This window comes from Aedes albopictus, chromosome 2 (assembly GCF_035046485.1).
Source record: "Aedes albopictus strain Foshan chromosome 2, AalbF5, whole genome shotgun sequence".
Classification (NCBI taxonomy): Eukaryota; Metazoa; Arthropoda; class Insecta; order Diptera; family Culicidae; genus Aedes; species Aedes albopictus.
Window position 1 is genome coordinate 488,702,846 of NC_085137.1, and position 26,071 is coordinate 488,728,916.

Sequence of the window (26,071 nt, forward strand, 5' to 3'; positions counted from 1 at the left end):
TAAAAGCTATAAAAAAAATTCCTGGTAGGAAATTCAAGAAATCCCGAATAACTGACTGGAAGAAAACCCTGGAAGAACTTCTGCAGAAATCTCACAAAAATCCTGGGAGAAACTGCTGAAAAGTCATCCCGGAAAACCACTAAGAGAAATTTGTGACGGAGCTTTGGATAAATTTTGGATTTACATTCGGAGAGAATCCAGCGAGAATCTTGGAAGCATATCGGAAGGCATTCCTGCAGAGACCCCGTGAAAAATCCTGCAGAAATCCTGGGAGAAACTCTAGTAGTAATCCCAGGAAAAACCCTCAGAAATCCCGAAAGTAACTCTGACAGCAAATCCGGATAAACCTCTACATAGAATCTTGGCAGAAACTTGTGAAGACATCCAGAAACAAAAACATTGAAAAGCCACCAGAAAAAAAAAACCTTGATAAGTTTAAGGAAAACCTATCACGTCGAGGACCTGGGATCGAACAAACAAAATCGGAAGTAAAGCGTGGGTCCAGAGATGAACTAGCCTAGGGCTAAAAATATCATTAAAACAGATAAAAATCTGAGAAATCATGGAAAGAATTTAATAATAAATTGTGAAAGAAGTCCAAAAAGGTATACAAGGAAGAATCACACGTGGGAAGCACTGCAATTTCTCGTCACGAAATAAAAACGTTTTAATACTACTTCTGCTTTGTTACAGGAAATGGTTACTATAAATGCCTCATTGACCAAAACAAATCAAACGAGTTCATTGTTACACTGTAAGAAATTATCCCCCGTTTTCTATTCAGAACAGTTAAGGCAATAATAATCAAAAACATGGAAAGTTTAATAACTACGTAACGGTTGAGATTTGACCATATGCGTGGAACTTTTTTTTTCACCATTTATGGTCCTCTATCACCCTTTAAAAAGTTTGCACTCATGATTCATGAACCTAACAGCCTGTATATATCTATATATATAAAAATGCAGTGGCATACGTGGGACCGCGCATAACTTGCGAACGGAAGGTCCGATTTTGGTCGTCTTAGTTTTGTTCTGTTAGTTTTCACCCAAGGAAGGTTTATGAGGCCTAAAACATGGACAAATTGAGAGTTTTAGAAAAAACGATTTTCTATACCTCTTCCACCGGCTACTTGGGCTTGGCTAGAAACTTGAAACGTCAAAAAACGCAGTAGGCAAGACAAAGTTTGCCGGGTACAGCTAGTATATATATATATATATATATATCAATAGGAATTCAATTATTTTTGTATGGTGACAAGGTTTCCGTTTCTGCAATTAAAGTGATGCTAAAAGCGTGAGTATTATGATTTCATGCCTAATTTATGCTGTTTGAGCAAAACTGTGAGAAACTTTGTTGTTGAAGTGACAAGATATAAAAAAATAAAACGACACAGTTACTCAAAGATTTGTTCAGCATTGAATTAGTTAGGAAATCATTTTGTTGTAGAAACGAGAATGTACCTACCCAAACTTAGCTCATCACTAGAAAACTAGTAGGAAATCGCACCACTTGGGCGGTGGCTTCTATTTTCGTCTGTTTTTCGCTATAACTCAGTCAAATGTGAACCAATTGACACAATTTTTGGCATGCGGTGAGATAGGTATAGTATCTACCCGTGTACAATATTTCAAGTCAACTGGTTCAAAATTGACTGAGTTATAGTGGAAAACAGACGAATATAGAAGCCACCGCCCAAGTGGCGCGATACCCTACTTCACCGATACCCTATTGTTTTAGTTGTAAACTATAACTGTAAAGACACTTTCTTGAAATGTTTTATAGTTCTAATCAATGCCAATGACAGATATCAGTGTTGATGTTGACGAATGATAACATATTAAAATATCTTTTGGGCGAATTTTGTCAAATTTAACGAATCCTGTGCAAAATTATCGCCGTGTTTGCGTGTGCAGTGCGGACTATTGTAGATACAAACGTTACTTGGTGGAAAGCCAAGATTCGTAATTAGGCTTCAAAACTAAAGTTTGATCAAATAGATGGATGGATCTATCCATCATTGTGTGAAATATGTATTTTTACCGGATGTTGTTAGCCTTCAAGTCGCGATTAGGACAACTATCTCAACCACAATTTGTCACGGTTATAGTAAGCATGGTGCTATGGTTCAACCAAAAGTTACACAAGTTATCTAAGAAAAAACAAGCGTACAACTTCAAGTCTAGTCATCGCAGTGTCATATATCTCATACCTTAGAAAATTTATTCACGCATCAGTGAAAACCGCACAAAAAGTCGCAAAAACCGCAAAAATATACCATAAAGAGGTGATCACGTTGCGCTTTTAATTGTGCACCTTTTACTTGCTCGCACTCTATCCTCTACCTGCTCGTTACAAAATACGACCTTTGTCCGTTTGTCGTAAAGTTTACGCGTGTGCACTAAATCTATTCCACTCGTCCGCCGGTTGTCGTGGGTTTGCGATGGCGCTCATTGACTGGTTCAGTGCTATCTATCCAGAGAGGTGCGCCGCGGAAACGCACTCATAAAAAGTGAAATTTAATTTAATATCAAATAATTACCTTCATATTACTGGGGTGCTTCCTTCTTTCTGCGTTTGTACGATGTGTAGTATGTGTTTGCGCGAGCGCACGTGAATGCATGTTGCAACCATTGCTGCAGTACGCAGAGGTTTGTTCCCAAGCGAACCTGTTTGGGGCGTTACAGTACTAGTATACCTCTAATATAACAGAGTGTAAATAAATGTCTTCTAGCTAATATTCGTCGCCTCTCGAATGTGTCTTTTAGTAATGCACTACTACAGTTGTGTTCGATAATTACGAAACAAAATAATATTCAATGCTAAACAATAACATACGCAGTAGGATTAGAATAGAATATCCCTGCTGAATAGAAGGTTCTACCGTGTGTCCCAGTATTCCATATGACAAATTTCCATTCTGTTGCAAATCTATCGACCCGTACTGTTCCACATATACGTCCAGCGTGTTTGCCATCATGTTTCATGTTTTCCTCTCTTGATTACTTTCAGATTCCGCCTGGCAGTCCCCGTATGCCGCCGCTGGTGTACGCCGTGATGGCCAGCCCCGAGGTGCTCAAGAAGGCCGGGAGAAAGTGTCCGGACACGCCGGTAAGTCGCGGGACACGCGATGCGATGTGACCGTTGAATGATTTGAACATTGCATTGACTATCATCTGTTGGTATCATTACCGGTTGCTAATGATATGTGATGCAATCTGCCCGAAGATCTAAATTTTAACTGCGTGTGTATATGTTTTTGGTTCGAGCAAAATGCTTTGCAATTTTATTATTTTGTTGATGATAACTTATATCGGTAAAATTGATATAATTAAATGGAAACTTGCCATATTTTTGTCGATCAAACTGCACATCGTATGTGACAGCTCTTGAAAATCATGTTCTAGTGTTTCCCTAAACGATGTCCTGCTAGTCGACCCAACGATACTAGATGACTAGATTATCCAATCATCTCAAATTTCTGTTCATGGCTAGTATGTATCTCACCGTGTCCCAAAAATCAAGTCAATCGGTTGAAAATTGACTGAGTTACAGCAGCAAGTGCCAACAATAGGTCCCCCTGCCCAAATGGTCCCAGACCTTAGTTGTTCGCTTCAGATTACACCGTTTCGTTGTGTTGACCGATATTGAACAGATGTGCACGCAGATCCTAGTCCACCCCGATGATCAGCCGCTCTCAAGAATCTAGCGATCAGTATCACATGGGCTATTCTACCTTGTGTGGCAAAGGGTGCTGAAGCAGCTGACTGAAGACGAAGAGAATAGATTCCTTCTTGCATAACCTTTTGCAAGAAATTCTATATGAATATTAACCTCATAAGAAGGAACTGCAACGAAGAAATGGAGTTGGTAACTATTGTCAGAAAAATGATTGAGTTCCTTCGCGCTGGAAGATTCTTAGGAAAAAAAAAACTTTTTCGAGGCAGCAATGATCATCGAACTGTCAGACGTTCCTTAGCGCTATTCCGGAAGAGGTGAGTGGAACTCGAACCTTTTTGGAGCTCATCCAATCAGAGTGGGTATCTGGATAAGGATTCCGAATGGATTGGCTGGAATTTCAAAACAGCGTTCCCTTTATCCGGTTATCAAGGTTTCTCGCGCAGCAGTGAAGTACATATTCCTACCATATCAGCTTGAGTTACATAGATTCAGTGATGTTTCGGAGCTCGTGCATTTACCTGCGATAAGTAGATGGGAACAACAAGTATTCATTGAACTTTTGATCGTCAAATCTCGTGTTGCACTTATCATCAACAAATTGGTTCCACAATTGGAGCTTTCCGCTGCGCTTTTGCTACTACACTCGCTCCGAGATGGTTCTGTCTATCTGTGAACGGAATGTGAACCCTGGTTAACCGAAGATAGTTTGATCTTCACCAGATCAGAGTTTCATTCGAAAGTACCTCTTGTGGTCCTCACAGACCGCAGAGAACAATCATTTTTTTATGCAATACTTATGACAAACGATAATGCAACTCACTTGGAGTGCCAATGGAAGTAAGTTATCCACGAAATGTAATCGCAACCAAATTTGTACCGCTTCTCCAGTCTACTAAGCCTGAATACGCAAAGTTTGGGAAGGAACACTCAAATGTGTAAAGAAGGTTAAATGGAGACTCCTCATTTGACACATGCCATTCAGTCAACTCATGACAAATTCTGCTAAGTTATCAATAAACTGTACTACCTAAGTATTTCATCAAACTAATGTTTGCGTTATTTCAGATGCTGAAGTTATCATAGAAACGCTGCCAAAAATCAGCTGAAAGATGTTGTAAAAATATGCAACAACTTGCTTGCAAGCATCCACAAGAAAAGGTTCAGCCAACTATTGACGTGATCCTGAAGTATAGCATGCTCGAGGCACGACACGCGAATTTACCATTTCATGCAAATCGTTTGATAAACGCTAATGGAGAATATGCATAAAGCGAAACCATATACATATGTAGGTCAAAATGTAAGCTAGTTGACAACATTTCAATAATCCCATCCTTATTTAGCCTCAAATTTGAGACTTAAGAAGGGCAACTGATTATCTCGGAGAAACACAAGGTCCACTGCACCATTGTCCGGCTAGCAATTAGGGCGTAATACTGTGGAAGACGCCCCAATTCTCTACAGGCTCCGTTTGTGGTAGGTTTTTATTAGACCTTCCTTACCATGCATTCCTTGGCACGGTAAGCATAAAGCCACATTACACCATGAATTAGGGATCACCTGTTTAGTGGACCAATCCGTAGGAAAAGAAGTTAACATTTATGGTCAACTTCCAAACGAGCCCGAACAGCTACACCTTTATGGACATAGAAAACCTTTGTGGCGAACTGAGTGGCGAAGATACAGGAGATCCCATCGCCAACCGTACCTTCGGTAGATAATCCAGGGGACATGATACCGAGAGGCGTCAATTTTCGGGATTTGACTGAAATTCGAGAACAAAGGCGTCGACTTCTCGGGACCTCTCTACGTTGATCACACAAGTTGTAAAGTGGGTTCAATCAACGTACACTGAAGTTTTTTTTTACGCGGTTTTTTTTTACGCGGTTTTTTTTACGCGGTTTTTTTTACGCGGTCCGTCCTAAAAAAACCGCGTTATTTCAAGACCCGTCGTAAAAAAAAACCGCGTTATTTCAAAAACCGTCGTAAAAAAAATCCGCGTTTTTTCAAAAACACGCGTAAAATAGTCAGCACCACATCTAACGTGACTTGACTTTTTTTACGACGTTTTTTGAAATAACGCGGTTTTTATTTACGACGGGTCTTGAAATAACGCGGTTTTTTTTACGACGGCCCAAGTAACATTTTAAGTTTTGTTCGGCTCTACAAGAGATCTTCATGACCAATTTTATAAAACTTGCAATAAAACTGAATCATACATCAAAACCTCTTGATAACCTCTTTAAGAGTATCTTCCGGCTAAGTGGACCACTCTCGAAGAGGTTTTGCAAACCGCATTAAGAGTAGCAATAAACCCGTGTAAACCAAGTTGAAATATTTCCCATTCTCGATTGTTATTGTTTTTTTTTTCAACAAAAATAAATTATGACAGTTCAAGATGCAGAGAAGCTTCTTCGATGGCACGTAAAGTTCAGGAGGATACATCATTCGTAAGTAGAAAGCGATGATTTCAAAGTAGTATTTTAGTAGTTATTGTGCTGGTAGGCTTATGCGCATTCGAATTTACCGTGAATATTAGGGTTGCAGAGTCATAAAATTAATGCGCTTCGAAAATAGTGAATATTATCATCTTGGAATGAAATAAATCAATTTGTGAATTTAGTAAAACTATCCCGAATCACAAGAAAACTCAGCAGAGAGAGTTTATTTATGTGAGCATGTTATGAAAATGGTTGCAAACTACCAATTCATTGCCAATTTAAGTAAAATTAACTATTTTTCATTCACGCAAGCTATTTCTTCAATATGGCGTCGACCATAATCAGCGAAAATAAAATGTTCCGTCGGAGGAACAGCTTAGGACCGGTAGCTCGATGGGAAGGAGGGGAACTTAGCCTTCGGAAAGGCTGTGGCTTCCACTGGGGAGGAAAAGGCGGTTTTGCACTACAAACTACTTAACTATATTTCACGTCTATACAGGTCGGTGTTTGAATAAAGACTCATTTGCGCACTTCTTAAAGGTTGGTAGAAAACTGAACGGAGGTGGAATTTCCACCGTGGAAACTTTCATTGCGCAGCTCGCGCTCTGCGATGGTGGAAATTTCCTCATGTATACATAGGCAATGCGGCGGTGGTTCGGTCGTCGTCGGTGGCTGGCACATAAGGACACGCATCATATGCGTGGTTGGTCGGCTGATCCTTGCGTAAATACATACTCGTTCTCGTTGTCGCTCGGTCGGTTAGATGGGCAAACAAACAACGTGGTGAGTGTGAGGGTAAAGGGTGTTTGTTAGTTGGGAATGGAGCCGTAAAATACTCGCGGCGACTCGAGGTTAGTTTGGAGGTCAAATCTATATGCAACTTCGCGTTGGGAGCGAACATACTCCCCAGCCGGAAAAGGTGGAAACATGTAGAACTGCGGACTTGGACAGGGAGGCAACTATCATGGCAACTCAGGAGGACTAATAATCAGAAAACTGAATTGATTTTTTAGGAGGATTATTCTTCAACGAGGGTTCTTAGGACAAGGCGGACACACTTAGGGAAACTTCTTAGGAGGACATTCAGATTTCAAAACTGGACATGGACTTGATTCTTAGGGAAGGCAGTGAGCTTGGTCGAACAAATTTTCTTCATTAGTTTAGGATACATTACTTAATAATTTTAGGTAGGGAGGAAAATCAAGGTGTGGGAAACTTCTACGGATTTCAAATAGCAATAAGGGAACTCTGGAGGAAAATAACTTAATCGGTGTTGTGGACTGTATCTGGATGTCTAGGCAATTGAGAACGTGGGTTTCATTCAAAGATCGGCATATTGGCTCGATTCAGCAAAGAGACTTGGGGAAAGACGTTATGACAGGAGATTCAGAATAGTAAACTTAGGACGCTTGCGACAGGATTCTTTGACTTCTTACAGGATTGGAGGTTTCAAACCAACTATGGACACAGGGGAAGAAATCATGACACATTGGATGGGCAACGATCATTCAGGTGGACTTTAGGGGATTCACATCAACGTTCAACAGCAATTTAGGAAAGGGGTATTAGATTCTTTCTTCAGTAGGGTCTTCATCTTCGCTGGAACAGGAAATCAAAAGGCAATCAGGTTTCAGGTTATGGTATGGGTTCTAGGTGTTCTTAGGGGTTCAAGGATTACAAACTTCAAGGGATCTTTCTTATTCGATGGATTTTCATTCAGGGTTAGGCTAGGACAATTAACAATAAGGAAAGGAATTCAGCATTCGGATAGGCAACTAATGACGAGAGAGAAAAGGAACTTTGTTATTTCGTTAGAGGTTTTCAACGGAGGACTGGGGGAACCACATGAAGCCAGGATAGGAATTCACACACCACAGATCGAATGTTTGCTCACCTGTGGCGTCTTGCTTGGCTTCCTTCAGGTCGTTAGGTGGACGCGTTCGGGGCACGCGCTCTGGGATGGCTTCGCTGGGTCGGCATCGCTTGGATGGTTCATCGGGTGGCTTCCGCGGCCACGGGTCAAAATGGAGTTGCTTGTATTCACCAGTCTGGCTGACCGGCGGCGGATCCAGTGGTGGTTGGTTTATCATCGACAACACCACGATCCAATTCTTCTTCTCGGGAGGTTCTCTAACTACCGGACGGGTTCCGGCTATCTTCGGGCTTGGGACTCGTTCTTCCAGGCTCTGGATCTGCTTGAGTGCCGGATGGATTCCGGCTGTCGTTGAAGGTAGCTTCTTGGTTGGACACATCTCGATCTTCGGAATAGGCTTCGCAATTCGTTGGATGCCGGCTGACATCACAGGAAGGAGCACCGGCGGGTTCACTGTAGGAGTGCCGGTTGACATCAGGCTTGACTCGGTCACCGGAAGGGTACCGGCGGGAAGTAGGAAGGGTTTATCCACTGGACGGCTTCCAGCGAACATCGAAGACGGCTTGGCTACCGGAACGGGACCGGCTAGCATTACGAAGGGCTTGGCTGCCTGACTAGTTCCGGCGAACAACACGGTCGGCTTCACCACTAGACCGGTTCCAGTGGACTTTGGAAATGGCTTGATCATCGGATTGGTACCGACGGACTTCAGGAACATCTTGGCCATCGGGCAGGTGCTGACAGACCACAGCTTGGTTACCGGACGGGCACCGGTGGGAATCAGGACACGCACGACCATCGGGTAGGTTCCAACGGGCATCTGGAAAATATTGAACACCGGACGGGCACCGGTGGATCGGAGGATGGACTTCATCACCGGACGGGCACCGGCGGATGTCAGGATTCGTTTTCGTACTGGACTGGTACCAGCGTATTCAGGAAGTGGCTTGACCACCGGACAGGAACCGGTGGGCTTCAGGGCGAAACTGTCTACTGGACTGCTTCCAGTGGACATCGGATTCGGTTTGAGCGTCGGACGGGAACCGACGGACATCGGAGCGGACTTGCCCACCGGACTGGTTCCAATGGGCATCGGAATCGGCGTGACTACCGGAGGAGGACCGGCAAACATCGTGGGCGTCTTGGCCGCCGAACGGGTATCGACGGTTGCCTCGCCTACCGGACTGGTATCGATAGACGGTGGGCGCAGGATCGGCTTGTCCACCGGACAGGAACCGGCAGACATCTCGAATGACTTCTTGGCCGTCGAACGGGTATCGACGGTTGGATTGACTACCGGACTGGCACCGATAGACGATGAACGCAGGCTAGGCTTGTCCACTGGACTGGCACCAGTGGACATCAGGAGTGGCTTGTCTACCGGACGGGAACCGGAAGACATCTGGGAGGACTTGACCACCGGACGGGAACCGATGGGCATCAGGTTGGCTTTAACCACTGGTCGGGAACCAGCCGGTATCTCGTGCGACTTGACCACCGGAAGAGAACCGGCAGACATCTTGGACTTCTTGACCGCCGAACGGGTATCGACGGTTGGAATGACTACCGGACTGGTACCGATAGGCGATGGAGGCAGGATAGGCTTGCCCACTGGACTGGCACCAGCGGACATCAGGAGTGGCTTGTCCACCGGACAGGAACCGGCAGGTAACTGGGAAGACTTGGCCACCGGACAGGAACCGATGGGCATCAGGTTGACTTTGACCCCCGGACGGGAACCGGCAGGTATCTCGTTGGACTTGACCATCGGACGGGCACCGATGGGCATCTTGGTTAGGTTGACCACCGGACAGGAACCGGCAGCCATCTCGTTGGACCTGACCATCGGACGGGCACCGATGGACATCTTGTTTGGTTCAACCGTCGGACTGGAACCGACGAACACCATGGCGGAGTTATTCACCGGACGAGTACCGATAGAATTCTTGGTCGTCTTGGCCGCCGAACGGGTATCGACGGGCATCAGGGCGGAATCGACCACCGGACTGGCTCCGGTAGACCTTAGGATCGGATTGGTTGCCGAATGGGATCCGGTCACGCGCTGGAACTGTTGGAGTACCGGATAGGAACCGGTCGTAGTCTGGAACGGCTGGGATACCGGAAGGACACCGGTCGGATTCTGTTTCGGTTGGAATGCCGGAAGGGAACCGGCCTTACACTGGAGCGATGGGGCTTCCGAACTGGATTCGGTCACGGACAGCAACTGTCGGGATACCGGAAGGAGACCGGTCGGACTCTGTTGCTGCTGGTATGCCGGAAGGGAACCGGCCTTGCACTGGGGCGGCTGTGGTACCGGAAGGGATCCGGTCGGATACTGGGATACCGGAGGCATTCCGGCTGGCTTCGGGATCCGCATGGGCTTGGAATGGAATCCTGGTGGCGATCGGAACGGCTTCAGCACCGGATGGAATCCGGTAGGAATCGGAATCGTCAGCTTCGGATGAACTCCAGTCGGGTCGAATGGAGTTGGGAACGGGTTCGCCACCGGGTTGGTTCCAGAGGGCGCTTTGCTTGACGTCAGTGTCTTGGGATCTTCGGATGGAATGTCGACAAACTTGGCTGGCTCGTTGCCGATAAGGAAATCCTCCTGGTTCGTCGATGGATTCTCGAAGGCAACGGTTGTCACCTTTTCTTCACGCTTGACTGCATCTTCGGCCGGCGGGGCTGCCGACTCAGGAATAGTGACCTCGACGAAATCACTCTCGGATGGGACCTCGGCCGGTCCACGCAAAGGCGTCTTCTGCTTGGAGGTATCTTCGACGCAGCGCGGCTTCGCAGTCTGGATTGGATTGGTAACATTCGTACTCACCTCATTCTCTTTCGGCAATAACGAGCGTGGCCTCTCCACCACGACAGGAATCGGAACCGGTTTTTCCGTTGTTGGACTCGGTGACTGGCTTCTTCGGGTAGGAGGGCTGAGCCAGCGTGTAGTGGTCGCATCGAAGCAGGTGGATGTGGACTTTCGTTTATTAAACCTGTCACTGGTGGTCGGGCAGGAAATTAACAGGTTTTCGACCAGGAAGCAGGCCTCGTCGTGGATGTTTTCGAAGCGCCAGTAATCCTCATCTAGCTCTTCGAATCTTTCGGCTGGGAGAACGGACAGAAGTTCTCCATACACTTTCTGGTATTCTTGATAGTGGCACTGGAGTTCACTTTCATAGGCCTTTACTCGTAACAAACTCGGTTCGATGGCTCTATCTTCTTTTCGAATTCGTTCTAGGAGTTTCTTCACCTTTGCCTCAACGTGGCTACGTTGGGCGAATAGACTTTTCACTTCGTTCATTCTTGGGTTTGGGAACCGCTAGTGATTGGGAACCACTACACACGCGTGCGATTCACTTTCGGGAGGAATGTTTTCGGACTTCTTCACTTGCACTGCATTCTTGCTTTGGGAAACGCTGTCTCTTTCTCTCCGCCAGAGAAAACCACGGAAAATCACTTCTAACACTGGGATCGAACTACCGGGGCAGGAACACCAGCAATCCTTTCGGTAGGAATGCTGTATGCCGTCGACGACAGCAATAGAAGGGGATTGTCCCAATCGGCTGATTGGCGACAACACAGCTGCGGTTGCAGCTTCACAGGGCACTGGATCCTTTATCCGGCTCGAAGGACCAAATGTTCCGTCGGAGGAACAGCTTAGGACCGGTAGCTCGATGGGAAGGAGGGGAACTTAGCCTTCGGAAAGGCTGTGGCTTCCACTGGGGAGGAAAAGGCGGTTTTGCACTACAAACTACTTAACTATATTTCACGTCTATACAGGTCGGTGTTTGAATAAAGACTCATTTGCGCACTTCTTAAAGGTTGGTAGAAAACTGAACGGAGGTGGAATTTCCACCGTGGAAACTTTCATTGCGCAGCTCGCGCTCTGCGATGGTGGAAATTTCCTCATGTATACATAGGCAATGCGGCGGTGGTTCGGTCGTCGTCGGTGGCTGGCACATAAGGACACGCATCATATGCGTGGTTGGTCGGCTGATCCTTGCGTAAATACATACTCGTTCTCGTTGTCGCTCGGTCGGTTAGATGGGCAAACAAACAACGTGGTGAGTGTGAGGGTAAAGGGTGTTTGTTAGTTGGGAATGGAGCCGTAAAATACTCGCGGCGACTCGAGGTTAGTTTGGAGGTCAAATCTATATGCAACTTCGCGTTGGGAGCGAACATAAAACGAAAGCAAGTTTACTTTTATGATGACCGCAATAAACCTAGAAATGTCGTAGTTCTGCTTTTCCACCAACAGATGTCGTTACTAATCGAACGGATCGCCATCTGTTGAGAGTTTTAACAGTTTTATTGCGGTAATAATGATTGCCAGAAGGTTTACATATAGGAAAGTTTTGTTTACTCTTAAAATCTGTCTTTATGGATATCTTCAAGTATACTATAAAACATTTTATCAATGGTTTTCATAAAAGCAGTCATAAAACTGTGAGTTTTAATTATTGCTGTAATAAAACATAAATAAAAATCAAACAAAACCAATCAGCGATGGAATTGTTACTTGGGGGGTCTTGAAATAACGCGTTTTTTTTACGCGGTTTTTTTTTACGCGGGACCATTACCGTCGTAAAAAAAAACTTCAGTGTAGTTGCAGTCTTTGTGTGTCCAGGAGCCAAGTCGATACATCTAGACTTAGTGCTAGCGTGGTAAAGAAGGGTTCGTCGCTTTACCGACTGGCAAGGAAGAATTATGTACAATTAAGTAAACTGCATCGACAGTTGCACGCTTTCGGAGTAGTAATAAAGATGTTGTATTCGCTTTGAAGTCTCAATCTGAACTGAGCTCACTCAGCTTTATTGCTTATTTCGATGCTGCTATTGAAGAGCAGGTAGATTTGGTATTCGCCGTTTAACGGGCTTCGCCCGTGGTTTGCTTACACCCTAAACACATATTCTTCAGTGGGGAGCGCATTGCATGAAACAGAACTCCGTACTGTTGCTGATTGGAACCCCTGACTCTAGGACATTTTCTGTTTTGCTGACCACTCAGAGCCATATGGAAACCGACATGGGAACATATCTGAGAAACGGCTGGCAACCAGATCAAAATTTGTCGCAGCGTTTTTGGAAACGATGAAGCCTAGATTACTTCTACAACCTTCTTAATCGTTACCGTTAGACGAATGCATTAACGAATTTGGCCAACAATACGAACGTCTTGCTTCAAGACAAAAACTTTACTCTATAGAAGTGGGTCATCGGGAGGATCGTCGTCGTAGTTCATCCGGTTTAGGATGGACTTGTTAGAGTAGTAGGGTAACGGTCGAATTTTGGACCCCTAGAGGACATTAGTTTGAATCTAAGCTAAAAACAAACAGATTCAAAGGGTGTTACACATAATGATGATGTTGGTATGACCGTAAAAGCCTCCACTGTCCGTCAAAAATACCCACAAGGTCATTTCTGTCTGAAAATTTGGTGAAAATAACTGATTTTTGAAGCATCAGTTTTCACTATTTTGGACACCCCAATTTATTTTGGACCCTCTTAAGTATATATTTTGGACACCCGGTGTTTAAACCCACATGAAACTATTTTCAAAGAATCTGCCACTTGGATATGCTGGATCACATCCTAATTACTTGATTGACAAAGGATGATTAGACGAACTTTGCGAATTTATTGCGCTGGAATGATAAAAGTTTTTGTTTACATCTGCAAGTTTCCCCAGCACCACTTTCTCTTTTCGTAAACATGCCGCGACACTCGCACGGATGACGAGATTAACAAAAAATAATTTCAAGGCAAATAATGATATTTCCAGTGAGGAAATGATTGCTGCTCTTGCAGAACAATCTTATTAAGCGTATGATTCTAAAAGCTTTCGTCATCTCTTCATTGAAGCTGTGAAAATTATGATAATACGACCCAGGGGGTCCAAAATATATGGGGGTCCAAATTATATTGGTTACCCTATCAGTAAAAGCTGTCACTAGAGTATACTCTTTGTATACTAGAGTATCTAGAGTATCTTCTTTGTATTCGTTCGTATACCATACGACTTAACGGCTCGACAAGAGAGCATAGACACGCTTGGTACCTAATTGAAACAGAACCAACAAAAGGGACTGCTGGCTGAGTGATTCACTTATCACTTCGGCTACCATACACTGCCATTTTGTATTCGTAACAGTGCTGAAAATTTCATTTCGTCATATAAATTCAACCACCTACAGCTCATTTTAGAATCTGAACCTGAGAATATAGTATTTCAAAAACTTGTGCGGCTAGAAAGTTCTGTAAGAAAGTCACGGAAAAACCGCTATTTTTCGAATATTTAAGATAAACGTCACGGTATACTTTCGAAAATGCCAATGATATTCACGGTGAATATCATTTGGCATTTTCCAAAGATAGTCTGTGACATTTACCTTAAATATTAGAAAAATAGCGGTTTTTCCGTGACTTTCTTGCAGAACTGGTCTAGCCGCACAAGTTTTTCATATACCATAATCTCAGGTTCAGCTTCTAAAATGAGCTGAAGGTGATTGAATTTAGATATGACGAAATGAATTTTTCATCACGAATTTCGTAAATCTTGGGAAAATAGGAAGTTTTAACTACGAAAATTTCTAGATCGAACGCCTCATCCTCAGCATGGTCTTGCTGAATACCCACGCGGTAATCGAGGTGTTTTGTAGTATCGTAGTAGAAGTTTTCAAAAGATCTGACGCAAAATTTTATCATTGTTATGATATTTTTACTTTTAATATATTTCCACAAACATTTACATACGTTTGTTCATTCTCTAAATATCTGATTTTCTAGGAACGAATGAACCTGGTTGATCTCATGTGTGAATTCGTGGAGGCTATGAATCCCAACTTGCATTTATCTCGGTAAGATCTATTCTAAGGCGATTCTTTAAAAACTTGATTATCACTTTATCATCTTCATGCCACAGGAAACCAGAAATTCTCAAGGATCGTGATCTCTCCGGTGAGCTCAAAGATGTCTGGAGTGCGGTGCAGGCTTGCCGCGACAAAGGACGCGTCGACAGTGGCCCACCGGAAAATCTAGTCGTATACACTGAATTCGGACCCGATTCGGCTCCTTCGTACGAGCAATCTCAACAGCAGCCACTTCATCAGCCAAGACACCAACCTCAGCAACAGCAGCACCATCTCCACTATCAGCAGCAACAGGAAGATTTCCAATTCCGACTTGGTCAGGCTCAGTACGACCAATCGTCGTACGAACCACAACCGCAGTATCATCATCATCACGGTCGCCATATAGCGGGAGACCAACCACTCAACCATGACCACTACAATAGCTCTAACAGCAATTTGCTACAGGCCCATAAGCATCAACAAAGTGCAATTACAAACAGTATTGAACCGAACTCAGAGAAACAGCATCCGTGCGATGTCCCAGATAGTGCCACCAGTGAAAAACCGCTGAACAGCGTCTGCAGCGTCGAAGAATTGAACCGAGAAACTGAAAGTCTGAAGTTCTCATCATCGCCGCCGGCCAGCGGTAAAAAATCGCCGAAAACCAATGGTCTCACACTGCCAACAACCGGGGCGGGCGGAGAAGGAGATACACCGCCTACTTTGTCAGAGAATACCGCAGCGACCTCGCCATCGTCATCATTATCAAATGCAGCCAACAGCGAATCTAGTAACCCAGTGCCAGTAGCTTCCAAGCAACAAACATCACCCAGTTCGCCAACGCAGCAAGCAACGGCGGCGACGGTGCCGGCAGTGACGTCACCCGCCCCGCCCCAGAAAGAATCGAAGAATTCCTCTAGCCATAACTTCTTCCCGATGTTCCGATCTTCCAAGTCGTCGAACAGTGACAAGTCCTCGTCGCACCATCACAACGACAAGGACAAGGAGAAAGATAAAGACAAGGACAAGGACAAGGATGGCGGGACGGGTGGTGGTGGCGATTCGAATACTCCGGCTCCGGCTCCCGATACTCCGGTCAAGACCAGTAGTAAAAAGAGCGGATTGAACTTTTTCCGGCGGAACAAATCGTCATCGGATAGCAAAAAGGAGCAGCAACCGTCGACACCGACGAAGCAGGCAGCAGTGTCGGTGCCGGTGGCTACGCAACAACAGCAGCAACAGCAGACGACGACGACGGCGGAGAACAACAAGCTGAACCTGCTAGTGGACGAAAGTCTGATGCATCACCATCATCACCACATGGAAGGTAACACCGGCACGGGGGAGATTATTGAGAACAGTTCCGCTACCATTGCGGCCAAGTAAGGGTGGGGAGGCGGTGCTGCAGCAGACACTTGTGATAAGGAGGGGATGGTGCATGGTAGAGGTGAGGATGGAGTGTGTAAATAGCCTGTGGTTGATGCGCAGGAGAAAGGTAAGTTTGACTGAATTTATCATTGGGGTCGCGCCAATTGGATGTGTTTTTTTATAATTGTGGACGTCATACAATGATTTGCGAGGAGTGCATGTGTCGGGATTGCGATTGACTTGATTTAGATGTAACAATAAGGTTAGTAAACAAGATTAAACTGTTGAACCTTATGCTAGCTGTACTACAAAGTCGATTGTAAAACTTTTTTTGAAGAACGACATCATTGAACGGGCTATTTCCTGATTTTTATAAGGCAACGTACTCAAATTACGGCGCCAGTGATAAAATTGTGGTAAATTCTTTAGAAGTTACCTTTTTACCCTTCTTACACCCATAAGAAGGGTATAAATACCGCTTGGAAAACCGACTTTCGATCCGAGGCCCGCAGGGCCGAGTCAAATATACCAATCAACTCAGCTCGACGAATTGAGCAAATGTCTGTATGTGCGTGTGTGTATGTGTGTGTGTGTATGTATGTTACAAAAAAATGTCACTCACGGTTCTCAGCCGTCTGTTGACCGATTTGAGTTCTCTTGGAAGCAAATGAAAGCTACTACATCCTAGTAGAACGCTATTGAATTTTATTTTGATTGGACGTTCGGTTACCGAGATATCTTTCAAAGAGTGCTAGGGAGTAGTACAACTTAATTATTTTAGATATTTTTGACAAAGTGTATCACCATAAATTTCTCAGCCGTCTATCAACCGATTTGGGTTCTTAAGGCCCCAAACGAAAGCTACTGCACCCTAGAAGAACGCTTTTGAATTTCATTCCGATTGGACATTTTGTAACCGAGATATCTTTCGGGGAGTACTTTGGAGTAATACAACTTAACTTTTTGAGAGGTCTTTGACAAAATGCTTCATAATAAATGAATCAGCCGTGTGTCAATAGATTTGAGTTCTCTCATCAGCAAATGAAAGGTGCAGCATCCTAGTAGTATGCTATTGAATTTCATTCCGTTTGGACATTTTGTTTCCGAGATATCTTTCGAGGAGTACTTAGGAGTAATAAAATTTAAGCTATTGAGAGATTTTTGATAAAATGTATCATAATAAATTTCTCAGCCGTCTGTCATTCGATTCGGGTTCTCTTAGCATCAAATGAAAGCTACAACATCCGCGTACAATTGTATTGTAGTTTATTTTGATTGGACATTTAGTTACCGAGATTTCTTTTGAAGAGTATTTGGGAGTAATCTCAATAAATTCCTTTTTACCCTTCTTTCACCCAAAAATCACAATCATACATACGAATAATACAACAATAATTTTAATGAGTGTAAGAAGGGTTCTGTTCACCATAGGTGGATTAATTCAGTTTTTTTTTTTTTATATAAAGACTGCCCCAGAAAGCATGGACGTACGTAGTCTTCAGTAGTCTGGGCCTGATCGATGGTTCTTGTTTCGGGCTCCGTTTTGTCTGTTTCTGCTTACTATAGGATCAAAAATTCAAACGTTCGTTGCCACGATGAACATTGGAATTCGAAATGGCAACTTTTTTGGTCATACCCCGCTCTGTATTAGTTAGAAGGTTTGTTGTTGTTTATTTATTTAATCTTTACCGCCTGAGGCGGCCTTCGATTATGGATAAACTTAAATCTAAAGTTACTTATCTGAAAATTGTTGTTGTTGTTTCTGGCTTTTCATTGTATGACACCTTATTTTGTAATTCTTTACACTTGTTCTCATGCTTCTTCAGTTAGAAGGTTTTTTGTTGTGCTCAAACACCTTCATTATTTGTTTATCTAAACGAGGGATAGCAGGATCTGTATTTTTTACCCAATTTTTGCCTATGCTTTAAGGTGAAACATCAAGAAATCCCATTGCAATTTTGCATACAAACTTTAGAGGCACAAATCTGACGAACGAAGCATCGAATCAAGCCGCACTTGTTTATCCTGGCTTTGCTCACTTTCAAAAAGAGGCAGCTTTTCCAAATCGAGAGCTTTTGTTTACGAATTTTCAAGATCGGTGCTCTTGAAATCGTGAGTAGGGGACCAAGTCGGCCATTGTGGCAGCCATGTTTGTATTCTCTGAAGTTTCACCTTAACGTGTTATTCCCATCGTGGTTGCTAATTGCTGGTTGCACAATTTTTTGACTCACTCCCACCATATTTTGTTTTTTTCCTAAGTGACCTTCCAAACTCTGTACATCGTTTGTGCACATTTTTTCAATGATGTTCCGTTGAAAGTTCATGTATTTTGAAATAAACTGTTGGAACCGCAAAAACCGTTATACAAATGCTGAGAAAATAGGTTGACCAACAGGATGTAGCTTTCAAAAAGAATTAGTCATCAATAGTTATGAAATGCCAGTATTTTCTTACTGCGTCCATACTTTCTGGACCGGTCTTTAGTGGCTCTGTAGCTTGGAGCAAAGAAGCGCCTGTCGAATGAATTAGGAGTCATGGGTTCGAGTCTCACCGAAGCACGTTGATTTATTTTCGTAATTCAAATCTCAATTTGTTGATCAAATACGTGTTTTTGTTGCGTGCATAGATGTAACAGCGTTGTAATTTTCACTCGGCTTTGAAAGACCAGGAAAAATCGAGGAATTTATATTCGTAGAGGAACATTATTTAAGTCTGATGTTATTATGTCCAGTAGACCAAATCTGCTCATCAGACCGCGTTGGAAAACTTACTTACCTGTTTTTGAAGGATATGTTAGGAAGAGAAAACGACCGAATAAGCATAACCCAGGATTGGTCCTGTCAAACTCAATCGCAACCCCAAAAAACATGCATCTTCGTAGCAAGAAGTTCACACAGAAGAATGCAAAAACCATTTACCTTGAGACTACCGATCGGATTGAGAGAGCTTTTTCTCCGACAATTTTTGTTGACTTTACAAATGCAAAATAACAGAAAAATCGCAAAAGAAATCAAACCCAAATGGCTATGTTAGCTACGCGAGTAATTTTTCTAAGTATGTAGCATGATCAAACCAACAAACAGCAAATAAAAGTACACGATAACAGCAAACATGAAACAAAAAAAAAACGAAACGCAACTCCAATAAACCAGTGAGAGAGACGACTGCAAATATGACTGTGCATGTGAGATTTTAGGTTTATACCTTTTCATCCGGCGATGGTTGCAGTAACTGCACGTAAGCGAAAGAGGGTAACACTATTTCAAAAAGGCACTGTAAAAATAGAGATTTCCGGTTTTCGCTCAGATGGAAAGGACGAACGACACGCTTGAACTGACTCGGTTTAGAGAATACATACATCCGCCATGTTGAACGTAGGGTATGTCCTATGTGTTTTTCGGATCCGCCAAAGTGGCACATTTGTACTCCCTAGTTTTGTCTCTCGATCAGCCAAAATTTTGTACCATATTTGTATTTAGAAATTAGTTGCGCGTGTGATGTTGTTCTATGGGGACGGGCGAGACGACGAGCGGAGATAAAAGAACTCAGATGAAACAGTCAACTTGCTAGATTAAAGAGGTATGAGGTAGAAGGTCAGAAGGCATAAGATGAAGTTTAAAAGCTGTACTATCTAGTGACAAGTGCGAGTTCAGAAGTAGATTCCTAGGCCACGCCCGCCACGGCTTGTTGAAGCAATGGCGCAGTTCTTACATAGTGTATCGCAAGTAATTGCGTTCTCACGTTATTAGTCAAATAGTCCCAGAGCCAATGCGTGTTTTACGACTGCTGATAAAACGGATTGATTTGCACTTATGTCCTATAGTTACTATTAGTACTACAACTGCTGCTACTCAACGAACTGCGGCTTCGCAAGAGTTCGACATATTTGTTTAGGTGTATTAGGTGAATTCTATATAGGTTATCTGAATTGAGTCCCAAGCGGGACACGTTCAAATGACTGCCTAGTTTGAATCGTTCAGTCCTACATATGTGATTACTTGCCTCAGTTCTACGGTGGAACAAGAACGTGAATATTTTCTTTTGTGGAATGTCGTTCCTAACTCCCAATCATTAAACGTTTGCGTCTCGAATTTTTTCTAGTTCTTCTGAAACTTCTTTTACCTAGTTACGCATTCTACACTAATAAAATAATCGTAAAAATAAATCATTCTTCAACAGATGAAACTTATTTCCAGCTAAACATATGCTATGTTCCTTAAGGTCTCCTCATGAAACCATTGACCGGTTTATTAAGTTCTTCGTTTACAGTTCAACTGGAAGGGCTCTACCACATTTGGCATAATGCCATTTGGCATAAAGGCCATTTGGCATAATGGCCATTTGGCATAATGCCGTTTGGCATAATACGAAGAACAGCGTTCTTAGAAAGAATATGCATAATCATTGTTATGCCAAATGGCTATTATGCCAAATGGCCGTTATGCCAAATGGATTTTTTGCCAAATGGCAATATGCCAAACGCCATTATGCCAAATAGCATTATGCCAAATGGGGTAGAGCCACTGGAAGTTATACTCAAGTATGTAGGTATACCTTAGTGAACAATTGCAGATAATGCCAAATATGCTCATCTGGAAAAGTTCTTGCTCCACCTCAAGAAACACCGTAAAAATTGTTCATCGCCGTCAGTATTACTACTTTCATCAAAAAGGGAGTACCCCATTTAGCACAATGCCATACGGAATAATTGCCATTTGGCATAATATGAAGAATAGCACATTTGTAAAGGAGAAACATAACTGTTGTTATACCAAACGGCGCTTTTCCAATCGGCATCATGCCAAATGAGATCACTCCCATTTTAAAAGTCGGCACGATGACTCCGATATAGACGAGGACGACGATGACGACCCTGCGTTTGATCTCAAAATCGCAAAACATTCGTTTCGGTAATCATCCTATCTTCACTTGTATCACCATTTTTCATTACTCGTCGTCACCACGATCGGAAAGATCCACCATAACAAAAGGCGACACAAATCACGCAAAAATCCACTCTACTTAGGATAGGAGAAATTCATTCATTATCTACTTGTTAGAAACAAGTGGCGCCAAAGCAGGCAGGCGCCGATTTAGTTGATCTTTTTGCTCTCCGTGTAGTAGCATAGGATAGAAAAACTCACTGATGCGCTTGGTGTTTGAATGCGACGGAAGGGTTCGACGATAAAACGCTATAATTAGTATTCCATTTTCTATGTCTCGTTTTTGAGTGATTCTGTGTTTTATTGAGAGAGCGGACGTGAGTAATATGCAAGGAAAAACATCATAACTAGTAATCGATAACGCTATTCATCAGAAAAACGTTTCATTTCCGTATAAATTTTACAAATTTTAGCAATTGTAACTATTTTAAACGAAAATCAACCAATAAGTAAAATGCTATTAAATAACTGAATTATTAAATATTCTCTGATGGAAGGAAAAGAAGAAAACAGGGGCAGGGGGAGCAAAACATGTGGGAAAGAATCGGCATATTGTTGATCAATTTGGGGGGAAAATACTGGAAAAAATGTGGGCAAAAGGAGAGATTCTTAGATGTTAAGAAAGAGTAAGGTCTGGGAGGAAGAGATATCGTTAGATGAAATTTACTATACACAATATTTATTCGAATCAAACAAGTCCCCTCCATTCCGCTAGGTGAGAAACGAAACCAGACATTGGCATATACGAACTCTATCGAACACGATTGAAAACCGAATGTATTTATTAGTTTTATCTTTATCGCAAACGTATTATTATTTTCCTCTGGAAGAATTATAAACAAACAGTGGTGATAGAAAAGTCTCAATTAATAGGGAAAACAAAAATCTGCCGAAATCCATTCATTCTAAACAGAACTCCCAACACTCAGTACGCAGAAGACGACTTACAATGAGAAAGTAGTTTTAAATTACTGGGAATCCCATACATCCAGCATATACAGAAATGATTTATTATGTATAGAGAGCTACAACAGAGAATGCGCTGACATGCAAACGCAAAAAAAAAGTATAATAGCAGAAGAAAGCTAGAAGCGAATATAGACAGAAAAAGGCAAAAGGGCAGACATAAGAACAAATGAATAAACAATTTTATAATGTAATTATCCAGAAATGTGAGGTTGTTGTCGCGGGGATTTTTTGTCAAGTGGTGAAGATATCACTATCCTTTCTCAACAATTTTTGGGTTAGATTTCACTCGAACTATGTTAAAAGTTTCGTTGCATTTAAGCTTCCGAAACTACAATCTAAAAAAAAAATGCTTTGAATAGTTGGAAAGTTACCTACACTGAGGATACTGCAACTCCGACAATCATACGAATCAACTATGATTTTTTGCCACAAGAATTTCTGGCGAAAATCATAGTTATGAGCTATGATTTTGGATTCAAAGCGCCAACTATTATTGTCATACTGTTACTGTATAAATTTCATAACACTCACGTATGAAAATAATACCGAAAACGTATGAAAACTGCAACTGTCGTATGACTATCATACATATTTTTATGAAGTATTTTGCACAAATTAAAAAAACCTGCCACCTGGAATTGAAGCAGGAACGTCAAGGTTGGCGAGTGCATACTTTACTCATATGCCCATCGACGCTTCGAAAGTTGGAGTGGTTAGAAGCCAATAAAAGGTTTTGTTGTTTCTTTGCAATGGTGATTCATAACACATCTTATGATATTCATACGATGCTTCTTATGAGATTTTTCATACGACAAGTCTTATGGATTTCGCATTTTATTGTATGAAAAGCATACGAGAACTATGAAATGATGAAAAATATAAAAATAACTGATTCATAAGATGTAAACTATGAAAAACATACGAACAGTATCCTCAGTGTAGTTATGTGGGGATTTCTTACACTTCAAGGGGGTTTGACCATCATCTCCTAATCGGCGAGATCCGGCTGCGCATTGTGAGGATCCATCGAAAGGAGGAGAAAATCGGGCGACGGATCAACACACGCCGACTGGAAGACGCTCTGCGATGAAAAGGTCTTTCGTCGAGAAACAGGAGAACCGTGTTGTGACTAGAGTAGTCGGGGTAATTTGGCCAATGGGGCAATTTGAGCACCTCATAAAAATCACCTAAAGCTAAAATCTAATATTTTTAACAAACCGACCTTACAGCTCTACAACTGGTCTGATATGGATGCCATTGAAACGTTAAAACGAATTAGTTTAAGCCCACAGTAAATTAGAATAATAAAATTGAAAAACGTTGGCCAAATTACCCCTTCTTCTTTTTTTTCTGGCCAACTAGCACCGTTCGGCGCCAGTTGTGTTTTACGTCGGCTGGGTCTAGGAGCTAAGCCTTAAATTCCGACGCCCCAGAGAGACAGCCACCACACCTGAGGACCCTACATATCGAACCCATCAACACATGGGCCGGGACCTACGGCTTTACTTCCTATCCGAGGGAAGGCGTGATCACGGATTTTATGTCTCAGAAAATCCCATCGGCGTCGACGGGAATTGAACCACGGCCGACTGGGGTGAGAGGCAACCACGCTTACCACTACACCACCGACGCCGACCCAAATTACCCCGAAGAAGGCTGAATAAAAACAACACATAATACTCCTGTTGTTCAAATACATTAGATAGCTTTAAAATTAGTTTATTTTCTGTATAAATAAAGTTGACACACTACAATTCAATGTCTATCGGTGTATATTAAGTTTGTGTTACATTAGGCGAAATAAATCTTCATTGAAAATAGGGTGCTCAAATTACCCCGACGGTTTAAAATCGACGCAAAAATCGAACTTTTTTCAAAAATCTTCTTTTTTCATATAAACATGAATTGACTTTGATATTTTCATGTATCTTGCGTAGTATTATCAGAATTATTATGATTATACGATAAACGAGAGATTTGTCGTTGTTTTCTGCATGTCAAAACGACTTTTGCTTAGGGTGGCCAAACTACCCCGATTTACCCTATTCCGGAAGGTGGAAGTGTAGAAGATAAGTGGAACGCCTTCAGAATAATTTGGGTGAGCTACGCACCCGGAGAAAGTAGTGGATCAAAAATGGAATCTGGAGGAAGATAGAGGAGCGAAGGAACGCCAATACCGCGATAGAGCGAGCGAAAACACGAGGAGCCAAATCCGAAGCTCGTCAGCGCTATTCGGCTCTCGAGAAGGAAGTGAAACGCTCCTGTAGACGGGTCAAAAGAGCGTAGGTGGACTCCCTTGCCGACGAAGGCAAGAAAGCCGCATAAACCGACGACATCCGTCTTCTCTGCGATGTCTCACGTCGCCTTAGTGGGACTAAGATGAATGCTACGATGCCTGTGAAAGACACGTCTGGACAGTTATTGATTAACGCTTGTTCGAGCACCTTTGAAACATTGTGTCCCGGTTACGCGACCAATATCTCACCATGATCCGCCAAGAGTTCGACCCGTCAACCCCTAAAGTCCATTATTACAGGAGATAGAAACGGCATCAATTCGAACACAGCCCCGGTGGTCGATCGCATATCAGCCGAGATGCTCAAAGCTGGTAGTATCTGCACAACTAGGTACTGCATCAATTATTCTACAACATATGGGAAACTGCGACATTTCCGGCCGACTGGATGCAAGGCGTTTTAGTAAACGTACCCAAAAAGGGTAACCTGACTTTATGCGATAATTGGCGGGGCATCACGTTACTGTGTATTATTCACGAAGTTCTCTGCAAAGTGATGCTTAACCGGATACAGGAGATGATTGACACAACTCTCCGACGACAGCAAGCAGGATTCCGTGCCGGACGATTCTATGTGGACCATATTTATTTATTGTTCACTATCTTCGTCATGGACGCACAGATTGTTTGATTAAACTAGTTTCCCAATTCTATTCTTAAACTCTAATTTAGACATATTAAAATCGAAGTCTGCACTAACTACATTAAAAGCTTTCAAACACGCACAAAAAGGACTATTTTGACCATAGTAGTTGGTTCTATGAAGCAGGATTGCAAGAAGCGTTGAGCTACGGAATCGACGTGGAAATTCAAGGGAATTTCACCTAGAGTTGGACAATCGATGTTACCATTGAGGAGATCAAAGTCGAACAATCGCTGAAGTTTAACTCTCCTCGCCGCCAAGGATTCTAAATTGATGAGTTGGTAACGGTCTGGATAACTTGGAAGGTTGGTTGGATCCGACCATGGAAGGTGCCGTAATCCAAACCGCAAGAATCTACGTTGTAGACGTTTGCGTTAAATGGAACGGTGTCCAAACTGGAGCATCATACTCCAAAATGTTCCGAACTAGTGCGCAGAATAGTGTTTTCAGTGCGTCAGTGAAATCCGAAGCATGCCGGTGAATAAAACCTAACGCTGAGCATGCTTTGCTAATCACTGTAGAAATGTGCTCGTTGAACCGAACTATCGAGTCGATTAAGGACAGACTTGTTAGAATCCCAAAATGGCCGCCACAATGGCCGACTTTGGCAACTACTCACAATTTCGAAAGCACAAATCTCTTCGTGAACAAAACCAGTGCACCTGAGCCTCTTATTTTAAGCTTATTACAAGTGAGCAAGAACAGAATAATAAAATGCACTATTGTTTGAAGCTTGCTTCTTGAGATTTGTGTTTTTGAAGTTTTGATGCTCTGCTGAAGCGGGATTTCAATACGTTTGTCCTTAATACTCCGAGGTCGCTAATAGACTGCACACGGGCTACTGGAGTCGATCTGATGAAGTACTGCTTATTGACTGAAGTGTTGCGGCGAGTGAAAGTTACCTAACAAACATTTTTGCTGTACAAGAGTGGAACAAACCACTCTTAAGCAAGCTTTAGCTTGAGAATCTGTTGTTCAACTAGTTTTGTTTCTTGGGATAACCT

The 26,071-nt window shown here is 42.8% G+C and overlaps 1 protein-coding gene across 1 annotated transcript in view; it reads left to right on the forward strand.

Moving 5' to 3' along the window:
* The window catches only part of LOC109623149 (transcription factor mef2A), a 45,427-nt gene extending 23,097 nt beyond the window's left edge, over window positions 1–22,330 (forward strand). Inside the window, exons 2-4 of the mRNA XM_020077636.3 lie at window positions 3,013–3,111; window positions 14,784–14,854; window positions 14,920–22,330. Coding sequence (XP_019933195.3) covers window positions 3,013–3,111; window positions 14,784–14,854; window positions 14,920–16,234 — 1,485 coding nt within the window. The 3' untranslated portion in view covers window positions 16,235–22,330. The remainder of the gene's footprint in view (window positions 1–3,012; window positions 3,112–14,783; window positions 14,855–14,919) is intronic.
* The last annotated feature ends 3,741 nt before the right edge of the window (window positions 22,331–26,071 follow it).